General features: G+C 46.5%; 1 protein-coding gene across 8 annotated transcripts; it reads right to left on the minus strand.

Moving 5' to 3' along the window:
* Nucleotides 1-2,120: 2,120 nt before the first annotated feature.
* LOC137347833 (zinc finger protein 271-like) lies at nt 2,121-12,378 on the minus strand. 8 transcript variants are annotated; one of them, XM_068012875.1, is made up of 4 exons: nt 12,151-12,377; nt 10,110-10,232; nt 4,021-4,089; nt 2,121-3,449 (listed from the first exon to the last, which is right to left on the minus strand). In XM_068012875.1, exon 4 carries the CDS (start codon nt 3,339-3,341, stop codon nt 2,121-2,123), a length of 1,221 nt encoding a protein of 406 aa, XP_067868976.1. In that variant the 5' UTR covers nt 3,342-3,449; nt 4,021-4,089; nt 10,110-10,232; nt 12,151-12,377. The 8 variants fall into 8 exon arrangements, with proteins under 8 accessions (XP_067868976.1, XP_067868973.1, XP_067868979.1 ...); XM_068012872.1 differs by having other exon boundaries at nt 11,670-12,377; XM_068012878.1 differs by lacking the exon at nt 10,110-10,232.

Consider the following 12,378-nt stretch of genomic DNA (forward strand, 5'->3'; position numbering starts at 1 on the left):
ATGGGTACAATTGACACCTCTGAGCTTTGAAGATATTCCTTTGTCCCTGTCAGACAGTTTGAATGTACAAAGGCCATGTCTTTTAACCTTCGGTGGCCATTTTGGAGCACATTGTTCCAATGAAAATTGTTCAATTTTTAAAAGAAAGTCAATGTTTATAACTCTTCAGTTTTAGTCCACAATTTTTCATCGTCACACTTCTTGACAACAAAGCTTGATAGATTTTTGTGTACTAAGGGAATTAAGGGATATGGGGATAGTGCGGGAAGATGGAGTTGAGACAGAATATCAGCCATGATCTTGGTGATAGGTGGAGCAGGTTTGAAGGGCCAAATGGACTTTCCAGTTCCTATTTTTTGTGTTCATTAAACCTCAGTCTGATTCCTCTCAAGCTGCTGAGTGAATGAATTAAATCTTTCTTGACAAATCATCAAAATACCAGACGACAAGTTATGCCCTAAACATCATTTATTGGTTACACAATAAATGTGTAAATGTGGGGTGGCGCAGCCGTTAGCACCGCAGCCTCACAGCTCCAGCGACCCAGGTTCAATTCTGGGTACTGCCTGTGTGGAGTTTGCAAGTTCTCCCTGTGTCTGCGTGGGTTTCCTCCGGGTGCTCCGGTTTCCTCCCACATGCCAAAGACTTGCTGGTTGATAGGTTAATTGGCCATTATAAATTGCCCCTAGTATAGGTAGGTGGTAGGGAAATATAGGGACAGGTGGGGATGTGGTAGGAATATGGAATTAGTGTAGGATTAGTATAAATGGGTGGTTGATGGTCGGCACAGACTCGGTGGGCCAAAGGGCTTGTTTCAGTGCTGTATCACTAAACTAAACTAAATCACATCTTAGTTAAACGTGGGCACACAGACACTTTGTAGACATGTATAAACACATATAAATGTAATCAGTTATCCAGCAGTTAAGCACTAATAGGGAGAGTATTTCACAAAACAAGTTACAAATGTTAAATAGGCCAGTGATTGACTTTAAATCAGCTCTAATAGGTGCTTAGTATTAATTACAGCCGGGACTGGAGTCTAAGGGTGTAAATTGGTGAGCTTACTTTAAGAGTAACTCCTCCAATATCTGACATGCTAACATGTGAATGGCCAATCTATCTAATAGCTCAAGTCTGCTAGTGCTTACAAACTTTCAGAGCTTAAACAGCCTTGTTCTCGAGTTAAAGAATGGACTTTCACCTGTTAATATAGAGCTGCAGTATTGGCCTGTGATCTGTTTATTGTTCATCATTTGTTCAGTACATTTACTGAATGGATTTAAATTTAAAAACAAGGTTTGCAGACATGATGGTCTATTCACATATGGATGAGACATGTCGTGGGGCACACGCTCAGTCCAAGAGGGGCAACTGACATCAGACATAAACCCCAAATGTCAGAATGAACATGATTCAGTCTTGAATGTGATTAACAGCAGCAACAACAGCAGAATCCAACCCCTGAAATCACTTGTGAACTCGCTGGTGTCTCCGCAGGTTTGAAGACTGAGTAAATTCCTTCCCACACACGGAGCAGGTGCATGGTTTCTCCCAAGTGTGAGGGCACAGGTGTGTATGGATCATTTCTGCTTCAAAGATCTTCTCACAGTCAGAACATTTAAAAGGTCTCTTATCTGTGTGAACAAGTTGGTATGTAGTGAGATGGGATAAACAAATCAGTCCCTTCCCATACACTGAGCAGGCGTACGGCCTCTCCCCAATGTGATAAAGCTGGTACAGTGAGTTCAGCAAATCGCCTAAACCCAGCCCCAAAGTAGGAGCACCTGAATGGTGTGTCATCAGTGTGAATACATTGATGGAACATCAGCTCCTGGGAACTTTTATAGGAATTTCCACAGTCCAGGCATTTGAAAGGTCTCTCATCAGTGTGAACCTGCCAATCTCAGCAGGGCAGATGAATCAGGAAATCTCTTCCCACACTTTATGCAGGTGGATGGTCTCTCCCCAGTGAGAGTGCACTGGTGTACAGTGAGGTTGCTTGATTGTCTAAACCCAATCCCGCAGTGAGAGCACCTGAATGGTCTCTCGTCTGTGTGAACACGTTGCTGGGATGTCAGTTCCGGGAACTTTTATAGCAATTCCCACGATCTGGACATTTAAAAAGGTTTCTGGTCAGTGTGAACTCGCTGGTGTGTCAGCAGGTGGGATGACTGAGTGAACCCTTTCCCACACACAGAGCAGGTGAATGGCCTCTCCCCAGTGTGAGTGTGCTGGTGCCTCAGCAGATTATTTTTACTTTTAAAGCTCCTCTCACAGTCAGGACATTGAAAAGGTCTCTTATCAGTGTGAACGAGCTGATGTTTACTGAGCTGCGATGACTGAGTAAATCCCTTCCCACACACGGAGCAGGTGAACGGCCTCTCCCCAGTGTGATTACGCTGGTGTACAGTGAGGTCAGATGATCGCCTGAACCCAGCGCCACAGTGAGAGCACCTGAACGGTGTTTCGTTAGTGTGAACACGTTGATGGGACATCAGAACCTGAGAACTTTTATAGCAATTCCCACAGTCTGGACATTTAAAAGGTCTCTTGTCAGTGTGAACCTGCCGGTGTCTCAGTAGGTCTGATGAACAAGTGAATCCCTTCCCACACACAGAGCAGGTAAACAGCCTCTCCCCAGTGTGAACTCGCTGGTGTCTCAGCAAGGAGGATGAATCGGCAAATCTCTTCTCACACACAGAACAGGTGAATGGCCTTTCCCCAGTGTGAACTCGCTGGTGTTTCAGCAGGTTAGATGAATCAGTGAATCCCTTCCCACACTCAGAACAGGTGAATGGTCTCTGCCCAGTGTGTATGCGCTGGTGTTTCAGCAGGTTAGATGAATCAGTGAATCCCTTCCCACACTCAGAACAGGTGAATGGCCTCTCCCCAGTGTGAATTCGCTGGTGTTTAAGCAGGTTGGATGCATCAGTGAATCCCTTCCCGCAGTGAGAGCAGCTGAACGGTGTGAAACCGGTGTGAACTCGCTGGTGCTCCCTCAGTGCATGTGGACTTTTAAAGCTCTTTTCACAATCAGAGCATTTAAACGCTTTCTTGTCTGTGTGAACTTGCTGGTGTCTCCGCAGGGAAGAACAATGAGAGGATCCCTTACCACACACGGAGCAGGTGAATGGCCTCTTCCCAGTGTGAATGTGCCAATGAGTTTCCAGCTCAGACGGGTAATTGAATTCCTTCCCACAGTCTCCATATTTACATGGTTTCTCTTCAGTGTGACTGCACTTGTGTTTCGACAGGCCGGATGATCGGCTGAAACCTCGACCACACACAGAACATGTGTACTGTTTCTCCCCACTGTGGACAGAGGTTTTTGCTTCCATGTCAAAGGCAGTTGATATTCTGATCCTGTTGAATCGAGTGACTCTGTCAGATATTGATGTGATGTTTGGCTTGAGTTTCCCGTCTGCAAATCCTTCACGTCTAGCACCCTGTAAAATTAATTCAAAACAGGAAAAAGGGAGTGTGAGAAAACCCACAAAAACACAAAGGGTGATTGCAAACTGGAGCTGAATGTATCTGATAAGTTGGGGCCAGAACTAGGAAGTGACCATGAAAGCTGTTGGATTGTCGTACAAACCCAACTGGTAACTGGTTCACAAATGTCCTTCAGGGAAAGGAACCTGCCACCCAGTCTGGACCTACACAAGACTCTGCCCTCTGTGGGAGGAAAGAGAGAGAGAGGGGTGGGGATCGGAGGAGGGGGCAAAGAAGATGGACTTCGTACATCTGCAACTCAACCAGAATTTTGACAGAATCTCCCAAACCCACAACCTCCACCACCTGGAAGAACGAGAGCAGCGGACGAATGGAAAAACCATCAGCTCCAAGATACACACCATCCTGACTCAGACACCTCTTGCCATTCCTTCATTATCGCTGGGTTAAAATCCTGCAACTTGTTGCAATGTGGGAGTAATTCACCACATGGACTGCAGCAGTTCAAGAAGGCAGCCAACCTCAAGAAGCAACTAGTGACTGATAATATGTGCTGCACCTTACCAGCAATTACCACAACCCAAGAATTATCTCTTGTTTAAAATCTGTATAAATCCTGCAGATGGTGGCAATCTGAAAGAAAAAGAGAAAATGCTTTAAATCCTCAGCAGGTCAGTTCAGTCCTGCAGCATCTGTGGAGATAGAAACAGAGTTAACTTTTCAGCAGAAAGTTTGATGAAAAATTTCTCCACATAAGCTGAGGATTTCCAGCAGTTTGTGTTTTTATTTCCAAAGCTGAAGTGAGGCTGCCACACTCACTATTTAAACTTGAATATAAATAAATAGAAAATATATATTTAAATTTACTGGGTCCAAATCCTGAACTCCTTCCCTAACAGCACTGTGGGAGTACCTACACCACATCGACTGCTGCGGTTCAAGGTGGCAGCTCACCACCATCTTCTCAAGAGTGATTAGGGATGGGCAATAAATGCTGGCTTTACCAGCAACGTCCACATCCCATAAATGAATGAACAAATAAATATTCCAACCCCCGAGGGACTTTCTGGATTTCAAACTGTGGGAAGACCACGCCCCATCCTCCCACTGCAGGATTTAGAAAGTTGGTGAACAGCGGTCTCTATGCCGCGATTAAGATTCCACAGGTTTCATGTTTACCCCACGGTGTCAGGTCCAGGTGTGCGGGGACACTGGCCATCTTCGTAGACGGGGTGAGGTCTTATCGATTTTATTCTCACTCTGCTCACAGGGGCTGGAGAACTGAATTAGAGGGAGGGTGAAAACTGGCAGTGGAGGAAAGAAATGGTGCAGATGGTGCCACGGGTTTGGATTTCAGCACAGGGAGGAGGGAGAGTGTGTGGGTGGGGAGTTACAGATTTGGGAGAACAAGAGAGGAAAAAATGTTCCATCGAAACTAGAATTGTCTGTTCTGAATTTCTGTCCAGTACTTAGTGATATGCTGCCAATCCCCAGTTGCCCTTTGAGAAGGTGATGGTTGGCCTTCATCTTGAACCTTTACAGTCCCTGTGGTGAAGGTACTCCCACAATTCCAAGAGTGACGGTGAAGGAATGGCGATCTATGCCCAAGTCAGGATGGTGTGTGGCTTGGAGGTGATGATGTTCCCATGCACCAGCTGATCTTGCCTTTCTAGGTGGTCGGGGTTGAGGGTTTGGGGGGTTCTGCCAAAGAAATCTTGTTTTTAGCAGATTAGAAGTCACTCTCCTTTGCCCCTTTACCTAACCTCCCCTCATCCCCCCTCCTCCCATAGAGGCTGGATTCTTGTGTAGGCCCAGACCGGGTGGTGGGTTCCCTTCCTCAAGGACATTAGTGAACCAAGTAGGTTTTTACGACATTCCGGCAGCTTTCATGGTCACTTTTTTCTGGTGTCAGAGACACAAGTTGCCAGATTCATTCAGCTCAATTTCACAACAACTCTGTTAATTTTACATAGTATTTGAAGGGGAGGATTTTCAAGCGGGAAGCTCAAACCAAACATCACATCCGGATCTGACAGAATCACTCGATTGATCAGGACCTGAATATCATCGACCTGTGATCATGGAAGCAAAAAGTCCCATTCACAGCAGTGAGGAAAAGTGTACACATGTTCTGTGTGTGGACGAGGCTTCAGCCGATCATCTGGCCTGTCGAAACACAAGCGCAGTCACACTGGGGAGAAACCATGTAAATGTGGAGACTGTGGAAAGGAATTAATTACTGTCAAAGCTGGAAACTCACTGGAGCATTCACACCAGGGAAAGGCCGTTCACCTGCTCTGTATGTGGGAAGGGATTCACTCAGTCATTGAGCCTCGACACACACCAGTGAGATTACACTGGGGAAAGACTATTCACCTGCTGAGTGTGGGAAAGCAGTTAACCAATCATCCAATTTGCTGAGACAGCAGTGAGTTCACAATGACTGCAGGTTGGATTCTGCTGTTATTGCTCCTGTTGATCACATCCAGGACTGAACCACATTCATTCTGACAGCTGGGTTTATATCTATTGATGTTAATAATCTTTCAAGCTGGGGTGGAGTTTAATATTTTTGCAATCAGTTTGCTTTCTTTTGTAATCATTACTTTACAAATAAAGTAGCTCCCTTTGGGCTATTCTCAACATTTATATGCAGATTGGGTGATCACTTTGAGGAACATCCCCATTCAGTCTGCAAGTGTGACCCCGAGTTTCCGGTCACTCGCCATTTTAATTCTTCATCCCACTCTGACCTCTCTGTCCTCGACCTCCTGCACTGTTCCAATGAAGCTCAATGGGAGCTCGAGGAACAGCAGCTCATCTTTCGATTAGGCACTTCTCAACCTTCCAGACTCAACATTGAGTTCAGCAGTTTCTATACCAACAGAGTTGTCGGGATCTGAAATGCTCCACCTGACATGATGGCAGAATCTGATTCCGTCAGTAATTTTAAAAGGGAGTTGACAGGTATTTGAGAATGAGGAATATATAGGGTTACAACAACAAGTGGGTTTGTGGGACGAAGCACAATTGCTCTCTCAAAGAGCCAGCACAAGTACAAAGGGTTGAATGGCCTCCTTCTATGCTATTAGTTTCTATGATTCTAGGAGTTGGCCATTTAGCCCCTCAAGCCTGTTCCACCATGCAATGAGATCATGGCTGATCTGTGACCTAACTCTATCTACCTGCCTTGCCCCATATCCCTTAATACCTTTGGTTAACAAAGATCTATCAACGTCAGATTTAAAATTAACATTGATCTCGCATCATCTGCTGTTTGCGGAGGAGGCCCAAACATCTACCACACTTTGTATGTAGAAGTGTTTCCTAACTTCACTCCTGAAAGGTCTGGCTCTAAGTTTTACACACTGCCCCCTTGTCCTAGACTCCCCAATAGGGTAGATAGAGAGAACCTATCAGTTCCGATTAATATCATGAAAATTTCAATCAAATCAGCCCTTAATCTTCCAAATTCAAGAGAACACAACCCTCAGTGAGGTGAAGCATTTTGGCAGAAGGGTTAAGGAGAGGCAATATATCCTTAGTGGCACAGCTCTAAAGAGTGTGCAGGACAGGGGGACCGGCAAGGTGGGGGGGGAGGGTGCATGTGCATTGATCCATGAAGGTGGCAGGACATATTAAGCTAGTAGTTAGCAAAGTATATGGATCATGGGCTTCATAAATAGATGTACTGAGTAAAAAAGCAGGGAAGTTACACTTAAGTTTTATAAATCTCCGATTCAGCCACAACTAGAGTATTCTAGAGTATTGCATCCCGTTCTGGTTACCACATTTTAGAAAGGATGTGAGGGTCTTTGAGAGGGTGCAGAGGAGATTTACCAGAATGGTTCCTGGTATGAGGGATTTTAGCTTCAAGGTTAGTTTGGAGAAGCTGGGTTTGTTCTTCTTGGAGCAAAGTAGGTGGAGGGAGAATCTGATTGATTGTTCAAAATTATGATAGCTTTACATAAAATAGACAAAAAAATGCTCTTCCCATTAGCTGATGGTACAGGACTGGGGGAATACAGATTTAAGGTTTTGTTCAAGAGATATATGGGGAGGGGGTGGGGAGATATGAGAAAGAACATTTTTACACAATGACCTCGAACTCGTTGCCTACGAGGGTGGTGGAAACAGAGATGATAAATGATGTCAAAACGAAACTGGGTGGGCACTTGAGGGAAATAACCTGCAGGGCTGTGGGGACAGGGCAGGGGAATGGGACAAACTGGATTGCTCTACAGAGCTGGCATGGATTCAAGGGGCCAAATGGCCTCCTACGAGATGTGGCTATCCCCCTCTCTAACAAGTATACCGTTTTGGATACTGTTGGGGAGGATGGCCTATCAGGGGAAAACAGCAGCAGCCAGAGCAGTGGCACCACGGCTGGCACTGTTGTTCAGCAGGGAGGGGCAAAGCACAGAAGAGCAATAGTTATAGGGGACTCTATAGTCAGGGGCACAGATAGACGCTTCTGTGGATGTGAAAGAGACTCCAGGATGGTATGTTGCCTCCCTGGTGCCAGGGTCAAGGATGTCACTGAACGGACAGGGGGCATTCTGAAGGGGGAGGGTGAACAGCCAGACATTGTGGTACACATTGGTACCAATGACATAGGCAGGAAGAGTGACGAGGTCCTGCAGGGGGAGTTTAGGGAGTTAGGTGGTAAGTTAAAAAACAGGACCTCTCGGGTTGTAATCTCTGGATTACTCCCTGTGCCACGTGCCAGTGAGGCTAGAAATAGGAAGATAGTGCAGCTAAACACGTGGCTGAGCAGCTGGTGTAGAAGGGAGGGTTTCAGATATCTGGACTATTGGGCTCTCTTCAGGGACAGATGGGACGTGCACAAGAAGGACGGGTTGCATCTAAACTGGAGGGGCACAAATATCCTGGCTGCGAGGTTTGCTAGCGTCACTCGGGAGGGTTTAAACTAGTGTGGCGGGGGGAGGGAACCAGAGCAGTAGGACAGCTAGTGAAATAAATGAGGAGGACATAGTAAATAAGGCCAGTAGGACTAAGAGGAAGAGCAGGCAGGGAGATGTTGCTGAGCACAGCGGGACTGGTGGTCTGAAGTGCATTTGTTTCAATGCGAGAAGTATAACAGGTAAGGCAGATGAACTTAGAACTTGGATTAGTACTTGGAAATATGATGTTGTTGCTATTACAGAGACTTGGTTGAGGGAAGGACAGGATTTGCAGCTAAATGTTCCAGGCTTTAGAAGCTTCAGGCGGGATAAAGGGGGATGTAAAAGGGGTGGAGGAGTTGCATTACTGGTTAAGGAGAATATCACAGCTGTACTGCGGGAGGACACCTCAGAGGGGTCATGCAGTGAGGCAATATGGGTGGAGATCAGGAATAGGAAGGGTGCAGTCACAATGTTGGGGGTTTACTACAGGCCTCCCAACAGCCAGCGGGAGGTAGAGGAGCAGATATGTAGACAGATTTTGGAAAGATGTAAAAGTAACAGGGTTGTGGTGGTGGGTGATTTTAACTTCCCCAATATTGACTGGGACTCACTTAGAGCTAGGGGCTTGGATGGGGCAGAATTTGTGAGCAGCATCCAGGAGGGCTTCTTGAAACAGTATGTAGATAGTCCAACTAGGGAAGGGGCCATTCTGGACTTGGTATTGGGGAATGAACCCGGCCAGGTGGTCGAAGTTTCAGTGGGGGAGCATTTCGGGAGCAGTGACCATAATTCCATAAGTTTTAAGGTACTTGTGGATAAGGATAAGAGTAGTCCTCGGGTGAAGGTGCTAAATTGGGGGAAGGCTAATTATAACAATATTAGGCAGGAACTGAAGAATTTAGATTGGGGGCGGCTGTTTGAGGGTAAATCAACATCTGACATGTGGGAGTCTTTCAAACGTCAGTTGATTAGAATCCAGGACCAGCAAGTTCCAGTGAGGAAGAAAGACAAGTTTGGCAAGTTTCGGTAACCTTGGATAACAAAGGATATTGTGAGCCTAGTCAAAAAGAAAAAGGAAGCATTTGTAAGGGCTGGAAGGCTAGGATCAGATGAAGCACTTGAGTAATATAAAGACAGTAGGAAGGAACTTAAGCAAGGAGTTAGGAGGGCTAAAAGGGGTCATGAAAAGTCATTGGCAAACAGGATTAAGGAAAATCCCAAGGCTTTTTATACATATATAGAGAGCAAGAGGGTAACCAGGGAAAGGTTTGGCCCACTCAAGGACAGAGAAGGGAATTTATGCGTCGAGCCAGAGGAAATGGGCGAGGTGCTAAATGAGTACTTTGCATCAGTATTCACCAAAGAGAAGGACTTGGTGGATGATGAGCCTAGGGAAGGGAGTGCAGATAGTCTCAGTCATCTCATTATCAAAAAGGACCAAAGAAATAGGAGCAGAAATAGGCCATTTAGCCCCTCGAGTTTGCTCCACCATTCAATAAGATCATAGCTGAACTGATTGTGGCCTTAACTCCACATTCCTGCCTGCCCCCCCATAACCCTCGACTCCCTTGTCAATCAAAAATCTGTCCAGCGTAGCGTTGAATATATTCAATGACCCAGTCTCCACTGCTTTCTGGGTGGAGAATTCTAAACACTAATGAGAACAAAATCCTCCTCATTTCCATTACTTCAGGACATTGTCACAATGATAGTTAAAAAATGTTCCCATAGACAGAACAAACAAACCTTTTTCCTTCCACATTCGTAGACCAATGATATTCAGGTCCAGATGAATCGAGTGACTCTGTCAGATCTCGACGTGATGTTTGGTTTGAGTTTCTCGTCTGCAAATCCTTCCCTTCTAATACCCTATAAAAGGAGTTTGCAAAAGCCATCACTGTCAGTCCAGGATAGAATTTACAACATTTTCTCCTCCTGCTTCCTGGCCCAGGATGGACATACATGCGCCCTGCTGCACATTGCCCCTAGAAAGATGGCGGCTGTTAACCCGGGTCTGTCACCAGGAGAAGCCCTGCAGCTGCCGTCCAACTCGGTGCAAACATGGGATTGGTAGCTTCATACTGGGGGGTGTTGAGGCCTACACCGAGTGTTTCTGAAGCCTCCCCACCCACATGTTGGCACCATTATCTCCAGCACTTGGTGGTTTCTCACCCACTGCGGATCCGACACAACCGAGTGGTGCAAGTACATAGTTCCCTGAAAGTGGCAACACAGGTAGACAGTGTGATGAAGGCGGCGTATGGCATGCTTGCCTTCATTGGCCGAGGCACTGAGTACAAGAGTTGGGACCTCATGTTACAGCTGTACTTGGAGTACTGTGTGCAGTTCTGGTCGCCGCACTACAGGAAAAATGTGATTAGGCTAGAGAGGGTGCAGAAAAGATTCACAAGGATGTTGCCTGGTTTGGAGGGCTTGAGTTATAAAGAGAGATTGGATAGGCTGGGTCTGTTTTCCCTGGAGCAAAGGAGGCTGAGAGGGGACATGATAGAGGTATATAAAATTATGAGAGGCATAGATAGGGTAGATAGCCAGAGTCTGTTTCCCATGGTAGGGGTGACTAAAACTAGAGGGCATAGATTTAAGGTGAGAGGGAGGAGGTTTAAAGGGGATCAAAGGGGTACATTTTTCACACAAAGAATAGTGGGTATCTGGAATGAGCTGCCTGAGGAGGTGGTGGAGGCAGGAACAGTAGCAACATTTAAGAGGCATCTGGACAGGTACTTGAATGAGCAAAGCATAGAGGGATATGGAATTAATGTAGGCAGATGGGATTAGTATAGATGGGCATTATAGTCAGCATAGACGCGGTGGGCCGAAGGGCTTGTTTCTATGCTGTATGACTCTAGGACAACCATGTCCTGTCACTGTGGGTCAAACACAGGGCCTGTGGACTCTTATGCTGGGCCAATAGAAAAGAACTCCACAGGTGGTCAGGGACTGACTTCTGCATTCAACACCCACCCCGATGCAAACTGGCTCTTAAACTGGTCCATCTGTGTTTCCCAATTTGCTTCTGTGAGCAATAGCTGCAATAAAACAAAAGCAAAATATTGCAGATGCTGGAAATCTGAAATAAAAGGAGAAAATGCTGGAAATACTCAGGTCAGGCAGCATCTGTGGAGAGAGAAACAGAGTTAACGTATCAGACACATCGAGCTGCTGGAGCCTGCAACTCGGGAGTGGGAGGAGGAGGAAGAATGTGGAGGCAATATCGTCCAACACTCACAGCAACCTACAATCCACCTACATTACTGGGACAGGGAGACAGAGTTTAGAAACACTCACCAACACGACTCCAGTAAAACATCCCAGGAGGAAAAGGGGGAGCAGTGTGTGTACCTGCCCTGATATCCCCCTCCCCAGGCCTGTCAGTCAAACCCCCCACTCCTCCCAGTCCACAGCTCAGCCTAGCAGCTTCCTGCACCTTGAGCCAGCCCTGCCCCGGTGTGGCCCAGTCCAAGGGGAGTCTTTGTGGAACCGGGAACCGGGAGGGTTCTGCCCTGTGCTGTGTCCCGAATGGTTCCTCCCCTCCTCCAGTCCCCTTTATAACTGAGCCAAGTTTCCTTTAAAGTTTTGTCCTTTGATGTTACAGTTTATTAATCCTTAGTTCCTCCAAAACAGCTGGAAAGCTGGAGGCCGTTAACCGGATCTATCATTGGGAGAAGCCCCGCCCGGTGCAAACGTGGAATCGGAAGCTTCTTATTGGGGGTGTTGAGGCCGACTCCGGTTGTTTCCAAAACCTCCCCGTCGGTCCCATCCGGCTCACCGGCTGCAGAAGCGTCTCTCCAGCACCATCACTTCCGCTGCGCATGCTCCAAACACTGCACGTTTCTGTGCCTGCGCACTAGTCTCCAACGCTTTGACAATGGAAGGTTCTGCACCGCGGAGAATGGTGGGTTAAAAACCCCACTCGGGAATGTTCCAATACAAGCTGCAGGTTTAATTAGGATTTTGTGTCAAATTGAACAGCGCCATCTTTGTTACTGGCAGCTGC

Source organism: Heterodontus francisci, chromosome 32 (assembly GCF_036365525.1).
Source record: "Heterodontus francisci isolate sHetFra1 chromosome 32, sHetFra1.hap1, whole genome shotgun sequence".
Taxonomy (NCBI): Eukaryota; Metazoa; Chordata; class Chondrichthyes; order Heterodontiformes; family Heterodontidae; genus Heterodontus; species Heterodontus francisci.